Source organism: Euleptes europaea, chromosome 11, assembly GCF_029931775.1.
Source record: "Euleptes europaea isolate rEulEur1 chromosome 11, rEulEur1.hap1, whole genome shotgun sequence".
In the NCBI taxonomy this organism is placed as follows: Eukaryota; Metazoa; Chordata; class Lepidosauria; order Squamata; family Sphaerodactylidae; genus Euleptes; species Euleptes europaea.
In genome coordinates this window covers 57344496-57357066 of record NC_079322.1, presented here as the reverse complement: position 1 = coordinate 57357066, position 12571 = coordinate 57344496, and the positions used below count along the sequence as shown (strand labels likewise).

Genomic DNA, 12571 nt, shown 5'->3' with positions numbered 1-12571 from the left:
ACTTGAGCTGCGCTACCAGGAGAGAATGATTTCACCCCCTTCTCCTTGTGCATCTATTAATTCTCACAGGTCCCAGGAATCAACTTTCCCAGGGTTGGAAAGGACTACTAAGGAGAGGGGAACAAGGGCTTGATCCGCACATGGCAGCACTGTTTGCTGACAAGACTGCTTGATTCAACTCTAGGTTTTTAAGAGGGCTCTTGTCCAATGGAGCTTTTCTAAGTGACAGAAAGCAGATGATGGAAGCTGAGAAACAAGATTAATAGTGATGCTGGTGTCAAAGAAAGGACTTTCAAATGAGTTCTGAGTTGTGTTCAATTATCATGAGTTTCCACTAATCTCTGCAGCTTCACAACCCCTAAAATACCAGAACGAAGCACAAATTCTCAACTGCAGGAAAAGGCATCCCGGAACTATAATGTCCATCCAAGTCAATTCCCTGGTCCAGAAATGAAGTAATAAGGTAAAATGGGATAGCCAGCAAAGTTGCCTGGAAACACCCCGAGCACTTTGGAATTTGTTCCCTCAGTCTTTGGGGACACATTATCTTAACTGGCCCATTACCACACAGATTCTCCCCACAGTTGCATCTGCTCCCACCAAGTCCAAGAGGTCACTGCCATGGCTAATGGGTAAGGTGAAGGAAGCTATTAAAGAAAAAAGGCTTCCTTCAGCAACTAGAAGGCTTGCCCAAATGAGGCAAGCACAAAGAAAATGCAAGTAAACAATTAGGGATGCAAAAAACAAAAAAAAGATTTTCAGGGACATCTTGCTAAACACATCAAGACCAACAATAAGAAATTCTTTTAAGTACATTAGGAGCAGGAAACCAGCTAGAGAAGCAGTGGGACCATTGCATGACAATGGGAGAAAAAGAACACTAAGGGAGGATAAAGCAATTGCTGAGAAATTAAATGAATTTTTCTCATCTGTCTTCACTGGGCAGATACCTTATAGGGCAGATACCTTTTCCTGAACAAATGTTTTGGGGAGGGGAGAATGGAGAGCTGGGGCAAATAGTAGTAACAAAGCAGGAAGTTCTTGAACATCTAGAAAAACTGCAAACTAACAAGTCACCGAGACCAGATGGTATTCATCCTAGAGTTCTTAAAGAACTCAAATGAGAAATTGCTGAACTTCTAATGATAATATGTAACATGTTCCTTAGATCAGCCTTTGTACCAGAGGACTCGAGAATGGCCAAGTTAGCTTAACGTCTGCTCCAGGTAAACTGATGGAAAGCATTATTAAAGATAGAATTGCCAAGCCTATAGAAGGGCAAGCCCTGCTGAGAAAAATCCAACATGGCTTCTGTAAAGGTAGGTACTGTCTCACTAACCTTTTAGTTTTTTGAAAGAGTCAATAAGCTTGTGGACAGGAATGAGCCTGTGGACATTGTCAAAAGCCTTTTAGAAATCAAAATACACAAAGTCCCTCACCAAAGACTGCTAAGCAAAATTCATAGTCATGTGATCAGAGGACAAGCCCTCTTATGGATTGAGAGCTGGCTGAAAAATGAGAAGCAGAGATCAGGAATGAATGGTCAGTTCTCACAATGGAGGGATGTGAGCAGTGGGGTCCCTCAGGGATGTGTGTTGGGACCAGTGCTTTTCAACCTGTTTATCAATGACCTGGAGCTGAGGGTGAACAGCAAGATGACCAAGTTTGCAGATGATACCAAATTATTTAGGGTAGTTGAATCAAAAACTCATTGTGAAGAGCTCCAAAAGGATCTCTCCAAACTGATGGAGTGGGCATTAAAATGGCAAATGTGATTCAATGTGAGCAATGTGTAAAGTGATGCCTATTAGGGCAAAAAATCCCAACTTTACATATACACTGATGGGAATCTGAGCTGGCAACGACAGATTAAGAGAGGGATTTGGGGGAGGTAGTGGGTAGCTCAATGAAGATGTCAACCCAGTGTGCAGCTGCTGTGAAAAAGGCAAATTCCATGCTGGCCATAATTAGACAAGGTATAGAGAATAAAACTGCTGCTGTCATACTGCCCTTGCACAAATCTGTGGTGAGACAACACTTGGAATACTGCATACAATTCTGGTCACTACACCTAAAAAATGATATTGCAGAGCTTGAGAAGGTGCAGAAAAGAGCAACCAAAAAGATCAGGGGGCAAGAGCAACTGGCCTATGAGGAGCGGTTAAAACCCTTGGGCTGTTTAGCTTAGAAAGAAGGTGGTTAAGGAGGGATATGATAGAGGCCTATAAAATTATGCATGGTATGGAGAGAGTGGACAGGGAGAAGCTTTTCTCCCTCTCTCATAATACTAGAATGCAGGGTAGTCTGCTGAAGCTGAAGGGTGAGAGATTCAAAACAGATAAAAGTATTTCTTCACACAATGCAGTTTAACTGTTGTACTCCCTGCCCCAAGACGGCTGCCAACTTTAAGAGGGGAGTGGACACGTTCATGGAGGACTGGGCTATCCATGGCTACTAGTCAAAATGAATACTAGACATGATGCATACCTATTCTCTACAGCAACAGAAAAGCATGCCTATTATATTCGATGCTGTGGAAAACAGGCAGGATAATGCTGCTGCAGTCATCTTGCTTGTGGGCTTCGCAGAGGCACCTGGTTGGCCACTGTGTGAACAGATTGCTGGACTTGATGGACCTTGGTCTGCTCCAGCATGGCCTTTCTTACGTTCTTATGTTCACCAGGTAGTCATCTATCTAGAACAATGGAGTACTTGCTAAATCCCCCATCCAAAGAGTGCAATCAGCCTGGTCAGGCACTACCCTGAAACTTTCCCGCCTGTAGATTCACAAATCCAGTGCCAGTAAGCCACAATGTTAATCATAATTGTTTAAAATACTAATCCAGCTGCAACCGATTATGAGGCTGAAATGACTCTTGAAAAGGTGTCTGTTTTAGAACAGCAGCCCATATCAACTAAGCAGCACTAAGGCAAAAGTAACTCATTCCCTGATATGTATCCTCCATTACACTAGTTATGCATGCAAAGCTGGTTCTGTTCTGCCTCAAGAAGAGCCCATATTCTCTCCCAAGAAAAAGGATGCTAATAAATGATTATGCAAATGAACATTAAATTATGCAGTTTTTGTTTTCTTCTAATACAGCACATTTTCAGCTCCCCCAAACCGCCAAAATTAAGAAGGTATAAATCACAAATAACACTCAGCAAAAAACATTTTGTAGAAACCCCATGGCAGATGTACACTTCTGCACTGGAACTATGGGAATTCTGCATCAGAGAAAACCAAAATCCTGCATTTACAATAAGTTATGTAAATGAACAGAGAAATATTATATATTTTCCATAAATGCTCTAAATTTTGCATGCGATGTTATGTTTTTAATGTATGATTTCTGTACAAAGTGGGATTTGCTTTTATTTGTGGGTATGGGTTAGATAACAGGATTTGTTATCTAAAAATAAGGTATGTACAATTTGCAGCTGGAGTTTAACAAAAAAATTACCCCATTTTGAAATAGGTAGTACATCAAGTACTTGGCTCATCATTTTAAGTGTGCCACTTGAGAACAGTGAACCACAGCTACAGATGGAATTAAATAACCTTCACTGTTCACAAACACTGAATGATTTCTGCATAAATTAAAGTGTACAATTTACATGCAGCCTTCTAGCATGATAGATACAGCGCCCACATTCTCCATGTGTAAGAAAAAGATAAGATTTCTCAAACTCTTATACATGATGCAAAAATAAATACATTTTACAGTAATGAACACCTAAATGATTAAATATAAGCTCTAAAAGGAGGCTCAAATCTTCAGTATATCAGAAGATTGAAATATGGGCCCCAAATTCTTATTAACTGCCGCCCATGTTACATCCATCCCCAAATAAAACCAATCAATTAAATTGAACTGTAGAAGGACACAATTTTGTATTTAAGAAGTAATTATCTTCCAGTTATAGCTCAGTTTAAAGAAAAGTTTTAAAAATGAAACAAACTTACCCCCATTGTCTGTCCTCTTTAAAGCACCATCCTTGTGAGGGCATAACTCACATCTCTACAAGAAGCCAAAAAAACAGTTATAAACAAACCTCAGAAAGAAGTCAAAATGCGCCATTCTAAAATTTTTAGAATTATTTACAATTTTTATATGAAGGGGTAAAAAGAAGTGCCTCACCTTACATCAGGGAAAGCCTCCAACAAGTATCTATTCCTTAAATCACAACACAAACATTTTTCATAGTCCTGCTTCTCTCTAGTTCTTTGCAAAAATTGTTATTTCTAAACTCATTCCCCAAGTAAGAGATGAGCACACCTTCAAAGTCTTTTAGTTCAATATTTATATGCACTCCAGTGCAGACCAGCCAGGCAATCACAGGTACTCCCATGCAAGACAAGCTTTAATGACCCTAGTGATGCATCACATTTAGGGACATTTGGTAACTGGTTATCCAAGAAAGCTGAACTACTATGCTGCCCCAAGAAATGTTAATTATTTCTGATTCAAAAGAAGCATCACTGTGAAGAGAAAAAAACTTGAACAGATTCTAGTCTAAGACATCAAACTCTACACAGTGGCTTGGATCCGAAGCCTTGTTTTCACTAGTGCAGCACCCCTTTCCGTTGTGGAGGCAGCCATCTGACAAGGAACTTATCCCTCTGATGGTTAAAGACTTCCACATGACTAATGAGACAAAAAAAGTGCTTAGAACTAGAGTGACCCTCTGTAGCACAGCACCGCCTCCGCAGTGGTCAACAAGGGGGCAGGAAAGCCTTGGGATCTAAGGCCCAACCTTCTATAATGCAAAGCTACAGCAAGATGCAGGATTTGAAAACATTCAGAATGTCCACAGAGATTTGAGAATGCAAAGGAAGAAGAAATGGAATGGGGAAATATTATAAAAGAAGGAACTACTTGGCGCATTGATTGCTGGTAGCTCTTCCTATTTATTTGCCAGATATTCAGACGATGCTAGTTACTCTCTAAGAGCAATGAGGATTAAATGACAGGTAAGCAGCATATAGGCAGTCCCATTTTATCTAAACATGGACTTAGACTTGGACACACTCCTAGACATTTTCAAGAATCATAACAGCTGGCAAAAGTGCACTGGACATAATGATGCTAAAATCCCATTTCAGCCACAAATATCTAGGTATATGTTAAAAAAAATAAAAAGGAATACATGGTTAAAATTTCTTTGCACATAAATACAGGGGTGGACTCCCAAGCATGAAGTGGCTCAACTCAACAACAGTCTACATTTTCAAAATAGAGCTTTTCCCCCTCCCTTTGGAAAAAGGCTGTTAGGTAGCACAAATTTCAGACTTCAGGCACGCTGGAATATTTTTCTCCCCAGTGAGAACTTGGGAGCAAGACTCAGGCTCAAACCTATCCTCTCCCCACAAGATTGAATTTAAACCGGAATATCCTGCAAAGTTATTTGAACCCGGTATCTTCCCTGACCCTGGAAAAAAGTAACACTCTTAACATCTAATTCTCAAGGTCAAATAGCTGTGGGAATCACCCATTCAACTGTTCTTGCAGAGTCTTAAGCAAGGAAGCCAAAAGGCCAACTTCCATCTCTCCACAGAGAGTCTGAGAGAAAAGCAACACTCAAACACAGTGTTAAAGAGTGTGTCACAATGAACCTCTCCAGCTCAAAATGAAACCTGTCAAAGCTTCCCTAAAAGTAACATAAGACGACTGTCAAGACCACACCTGGCAGAGCACTTCCTGCCAAAGGCTAAGAGGCAGGACAACCTAAGTGACCCATAAAATAGGGGTGACTGTAGTGAAAACTTCCTTGCAAGGACTAATAATTAATAAACACAAAGTATAAATGTGTATTTTATTTATGTATTATTTAAACTTCTAGACCACCTTCATTCACAGCCAAGCTGGGTTCAGGGCAGATAACAAAACAGTAACAATAAAACCTTAATACGTCTATGATTAAAATGAATTAAAACCACACAGTAATTATTAATTAATATGACCAGATGGCATCTGTTTAACTATAATCACAGCTGAAAGGCCCAATAGAACAGCCAGTGCCCCCACATATTTAATAGAATAATAGAAAGTGGGGGAGATAAGGAGGCCAGCATGTCAGTAGAGCCCTGATGCCAGTAGGAAGGGATTTCCCACTAGACTGGAGTTCCACCAGACTGGGGCCAGGGCCAAAAAGGCCCTGGCCCTTGTTGAGGACAGGAATATATAGTTCTGTACACCACTAACTGGAAGAGGGGATGGGAGTGCAGCACGCTACCCTTCAGCTCCATCAAGCCACACTTCAGCTTCCTAGTGATTCATCACTCTTGCCAGAGAATGGCTATTTGCCCCTTTAAGAACTTCCTGTCTATTGTATGATACACTTCAACATGTTTTTGAATTCACTGTAAAGATGGCTTAAAAGTGACCCACTATACATTATCTAATCACACTGCATAAAAAAAAAAGCTGATACCAACAGAGTACTACTACAATTCACCCACAAAAGCCACTGGTGAAAGGAAGTGCTAAAGTTCCATTTGTGTAAGGTCATAACAGCAGCAAGAGGGAATACTGCTCGGAAAAATAGGTGGTCCATGCTGTAGCAACTTCTGATTCAGTAGAGAATAATGTGCTAGACAGATACAGAAGGACTGAAATTTCCAGCCATCACATGAATAAGATCCTGAAGCCAGCAAAAAGCCAGGTAGTTAAGGCAGCCTTAAGAACATACACTAAGCCACCATCACCAAACACAGCTATTGCCTGCAAAAGTCATGCAATTCTACATTTATTTATTTTATTTGACTTATATCCTGCCCTTTCCCAGTGAAACTGGGCTCAGGGCGGCTAACAACATATGAATACAGCATGAATAAAAATTTAAAATATAATACAGAATTTAAAATCATAAATATGATATAGCTAAAACACATAGCCTAACCTATAATTTGATGGCACCCTAGAAATATGACATAGTTACGCTACCACCTAAAAGAAAGATATTCCCACATGGTGGCAAGTCAGATGGTGTAAGCAATCACCAGTCAGCAATGTTCTGGCTCAGTGGTTCCCAAAGTGGGCAATACCACCCCCTGGGGGGGCATTACCTAGGGGGGCAGTAAGAGGCAAGGGGGCAGCAGGGGAGTGCTAGAGGTGGGCCCCTTCAACTGTGTTGTTGGATAGGGTAGGGGGCACTGGGGTTGAGTTTGTGGAACCAAGAGGGTGGTGGCCCGAAAGGTTTAAACCACTGGTCTAGCTACTCCAATGGCCCAATGGTTCTTACTTCAACAAGAAATGAAGAAATCAAGCTTGTTATTTATTAAACCAACTAGGTAAGCTAACTTATTTCCATATATGCTACCTGTTGAAAGTTGGGATGTATGCAAGACCCAAGGTAAGTGCCTAAAGGAAAAACCATTACCTGTACTCCTTCCATAAACTGTAATTAGGGACTCAACTAGAACCCTTATACCGGCAGGAAGGTATTGGTACAACAAGAAGTCATAGAGGAAGTTCTAACTTGGAATGAAAGCATGAGGGAAGCTTAAATGTACAAGACAAAAGGCAGATCTTGTTGTAATGAGTGAAATGGTGAATATTTAATCAGTTACTCCAAGCAATTATATTCTAATGCCTGATCTGCCACTGATGTTCGGATAGAAGCAAAACAACAGCTTAGGCTTTCAGCAAACTTCCCACTTGAACTTGTAAAAAAATTTTCAGCATTTCAGCAGCTTCATTTCTGAATTTCCCATGAGCGTCCTCTTCTTTACTGTACTTTCAGTGACGAATTAGCATTTAGTATCACTACTCACAAAATATAGTTTTAAATTAATAGTTCAGATATGTCAAAACCAGGGAGCTCCAAACAGTATGCAAAGTCAGAGGAGTCCAAACCAGGTCTTCCTCTTCAGCATCCAGTATACATTCATGGCAAAAGGAGGTTTTTGAGCCAAAACCCATATCAGCCACAAAAGGCACTGAAGAATCAGCTTCATTCCATTGTTTTCCAACATGGCAACATTTCTCCAGTGCCTGACTACTCTTCTCCCTCTGGCAAAAAGAGATGGAGGATGAGAGGCTAGCCCTTCCCTATAAGTCCCAAAATCAACCTTTTCCTCTCTTTGGTAGAGAGGAGAGTTGTAGAATACACAGCAGGATGCTTGGGCAGCCTCTAAGCAGTGATAGCCCCATCTGGCTCTCTCTATACTTTCAGGTTAAAAACTAGAAGACACAAAGAAGGGGGGGAGTTGCTAAAGATTTCTGGCAGGTTTATGTTGATCGTTAGCTAGTGAAGGAGACAAACAATTTCACCCAACGCTAACTTAGTATCAGACACTTCAAGGCATGCTATTTAGTTCTGCACATTACTAGAACATTAACACACACACATATTATACACTAGTTCAAACTTACCACTCTAGCTGCTCTTTCCTGAGATTCGCATTTTCTGCAAAACCAAGGTCCAGTGGGTACTTGAACAATTCCATAGCATGCTATTATGGGAGAAAAAGTACAAAATAATCACATTACAAGCACATAGTATACTCAAAAGTAAGTTATGGTTTATTAACAAAAGCATCTCACAGGGTGAAGGTTAAATAATCTATGGCATACTTTACATATATGCAAATTAGAATTGGGAGCCAGTTGAGTAATTACATAAAAGGTTCTATTGATTTTAAAAGGCACTTAAGTCTAAGTGTATTCACAACTGACACCTAAATAATTGTCGTCACAAATCTACAGCTTATTGAAAGCAATGGCAAGATTACTCTTGATTTTAATGACAAGTTGTTTTTATTACAAAAAATCTATAAAACAGCTTTTAAAGATAGGCTAACAATTTTAAACAATCATATAGAATTTTCTGTGGCATCTTACTTGGGCATTGATGCGAGAAATAAAAGGAAATAGTTTTGCACTGAAAGCCTCTTAAATTCTGTTCAGTTCTCGTTATATGTAATGCAACATGGCATTCATGTGTTCATCATTACTACAGGGCAGCCAGAGGTGGGGTACTGAACAGACATCCTCAAATCTAGGGTAACATGACCAAGTCACTGGGGCTTGAAGGACTCAGCCAGCACAGCAGAGGGCTTGTTCTCCTTTACAAGCCATCCTGAACACAGTTACCCATAGCTCTTTCCTGATTTGACATTTCCTTATGGATAAAGTCAGACACAAGCTTTCAAATAAACAGTAGTCCCTTTACATGTTCCAGATACTGACAAGTTCTCAGCCTGTTTTCCTCTTCACTTGCCTACAAGAAGCTCTCTTCTTAACCCCCCAGTTATTCCTCAGCTCTCTCAGATAGGCTACGCCAGGGGTCCCCAACCTTTTGGAGCCTGCAGGCACCTTTGGAATTTTGAAAGAGAATGGTGAGCACCATCCCAAAATAGCTGCCTCAGGAGAGGGAACCAAATAGAATACCTCCTCACACCACCTGCAAAGAAGGAAATCCTGAAGGGGGAATGAAACCACACACTAAGGAAAGCCCAGGTGCTTACTAGTCTTCCTAATCCTCCAGTGGAAAACCCTTTCATTTAAAAGAAGGCAGCCAATAACAAATCTTGACTTACAATGGCCCCACGCACTTTCTGAAAAGCTCAGCAAGCACAAAAGTCAGTACCGGTGGGTGCCATGGTACCATCGCTGGGGAATCCTGGTCTACCCAGCCGTGACCTTGGCTACGCTCTATCCTAGCTCTAAGAACTTTTTTGTTAAATGAAACTGGCTTCTAAGTACAACTGTGGTTCTATTTTAATGGATTGTTTTCAGGTTTTGTCCCTGCTGAATCCACTCATGTCTATTCCTATAGGGTCTCGTGCTTCTCAGAACACCCGTATTTGTGTTCTGATCCATACAGAACTCTAAGGCTGCAAGGACTCACCTGCCTGTCACAAACACTACATCTCCCACAAACATTCTACTTTAGGCTACCAGGCAGTGAGTCACATACATCTTTTGGCCCAAATTGGAAAGAGTACCATAGACAGCCTCTTTTAGGTCTTTAAAGGGCAAAAGATAGATGCTAATCCCAAAGTGCTATTTCAGACTCCAAGAAAGAACATTGCAATGGCAGCAGAAAATTGGGCTGGGGAAGAAACTTTAAACCTTATTATTTACTTTAGGTAGCCTGGAGGTTGAAATAATGTGCTTGGACACATGCACAATCCATTCAAACAGACTTACACAAAGGTTTGCTGTTGATGTTTACCTTATACCTCAAAGATTTGATCTCACATGATTTAGCCTGAAATGTTGCACGCGTATAAGTCTCTTTGAAAACCACGGGTCACAGGCATAACAGAATTCAGTAATGCAACCAAACCATCCTAAAACGAATGCTATGAAACTTTGAGCTATGAAACTATAGGCATACAAAGCTTCTGTCCCAGAGTTTCACAAACCAGATTTCAACCACATTATGAACCACTCTAATATGAAACTAGTTACTGAAGCGGCAATCTCTGGAAGTCCAATTTGGCACTCAATAACAAATCAGCAAACAGATCAGCAGCGAACCTCAGTAACCAATTGTACAAATCTATGGTGAGACCACAATTTGAATATTGTGTACAGTTCTGGTCATCACACCTAAAAAAGGATATTACAGAGCTTGAGAAGGTGCCTAAAAGAGCAACCAAAATGATTAGGGGACTAGCGCAACTGCCCTGTGAGGAGCGGTTAAAACACTTAGGGCTGTTTAGCTTGGTAAGAAGGCGACTGAAGGGAGACATGATAGAGGTCTACAAAATTATGCATGGTTTGGAGAGAGTGGACAAGAAGTTTTTCTCCCTCTCCCATAATACTAGAACACGGGGTCATCTGCTGAAGCTGGAGGGTGAGAGATTCAAAACAGATAAAAGGAAGTATTTTTTCACACAACGCATAGTTAAATTGTGGAACTCCCTGCCCCAAAATGTGGTGATGGCTGCCAACTTGGAAGGCTTTAAGAGGGGAGGGGACATGTTCATGGAGGAAAGGGGTATTCATGGCTACTAGTCAAAATGGCTACTAGTCATGATGCATACCTATTCTCTCCAGGATCAGAGGAGCATGCCTTTTATCTTAGGTGCTGTGGAACACAGGCTGGATGGTGCTGCTGCAGTTGTCTTGTTTGGGGGCTTCCAAGAGGCACCTAGTTGGCCACTGTGTGAACAAACTGCTGGACTTGATGGGCCTTGGTCTGATCCAGCAGGGCTTTTCTTATGTTCTTAATTATAAGTTAAGCTGCAATGAATCCATTGTACCTACTTTTAGGCAAGTGTCCACAGAACCAAAGCTGTAGATATATAGAGTGTTATAGACAAGGACTCAAACTATGATTGGAGATGTGAAGGATGGGGGGTGGAGAGAGGATTTGGGGAACAATGACTTTTTTCCCTAGAACTTTTCAATTTTTTCAATGTGTTTTAATAGGGATTAGGTTTCCTATGTGCAGCATTTACTCAGGTATGTTCTTAAAGTTGCACTTTTGATAAGAATACAGAATTGCAGTTATGGTAAACCTGTGTGCAACAGGAAAATTTCCAAAATATATCCTAATATTGCTATCACCCACCCACCCCAGATTCTAGAAATTTTGAGAACAAGGGCTGTCTGCATGCTTCTAAAACTGCTGGCAGCTTACAAGATATAATTCAAAATCTCTCGTACTAACACTACAGAAACAGGATAGAAACTAGCTATGTAAGGTTTAGGGTAAGAGAAATTCAATGCACAGGCATAACCTGTGACTGGTCTTCATAAACCAAGTATCTATTCTACCCATTCCTCTTTCATCCTTGCTTACATATAGACCTTATACACACCAATATGACACACTAAGATCCCATCCTGACCTGCATTCACAGGAACAAAGAGAAGCAGATATACCTCAGCAGGAGATATTCAGGAATGGAAGGGGTTTTTTCCATGTCATGTTCACATGTATACATTTCCCAAAAGGAAAACCATATTCAATTGAATTATTCTAGTTACTTAATAAAACACCACAGCTCAGTTGCAGAGAAGGTCCAAAGTTCAGTCCCTGACATCTCCACTGAGAAGGTATTGAGAAAGACCTTTCTGTTCTTTTGAGCACCATGGTCAGCCAGGGTAATAAATACTGAGCTAGATAGACCAATGGTCTTTGGTATAAGCTGTGTTCAAGAGAACCGTTTGTGTGTGTGTGTGTGGGGGGGTTTCTTTGGACGTTAAGGTGCCATTCCATACTGCTTTTACAGCATCACATGAGCCTTATCTCAAATCCTTTATTTCAACTGCTGTCATGGAAGACTGGGTCACTACAGGAATGAATCTCTGTTGCTGTCACTGCTGCCTACCCTCCATCCCAGAAGAGAAGAATTAGAAGGCCTCTTCGAGTCCTTAGAACCTTCAAACAGGACTGCTGGTACACAGAATTTGTAATAGATGATGTGTGGGGAGGAGCTTTTAGAAACATAATATAGTATTTTATTCTACTCCCCCAGCTCAACTTAACCAATTTTAGTCTCAAGAGTACTTGCACCCTTCCGTAGTCCCCATTATTCTCCTCTCTCCATTAGTAGTATCCTAAGAATTGCCTAACTCCAATACTCAGTCTACATCCCAAACGTTTTATA

At 40.8% G+C, this 12571-nt stretch overlaps 1 protein-coding gene across 1 annotated transcript in view; it reads right to left on the bottom strand.

The window, feature by feature from the left end:
• Nucleotides 1-12571, bottom strand: part of MLLT10 (MLLT10 histone lysine methyltransferase DOT1L cofactor) — a 131048-nt gene that overhangs the window by 101029 nt on the left and 17448 nt on the right. The window contains exons 3-4 of the mRNA XM_056857577.1: nt 8379-8458; nt 3968-4022 (exon numbers count right to left, since the gene is read on the bottom strand). Coding sequence (XP_056713555.1) covers nt 3968-4022; nt 8379-8458 — 135 coding nt within the window. The remainder of the gene's footprint in view (nt 1-3967; nt 4023-8378; nt 8459-12571) is intronic.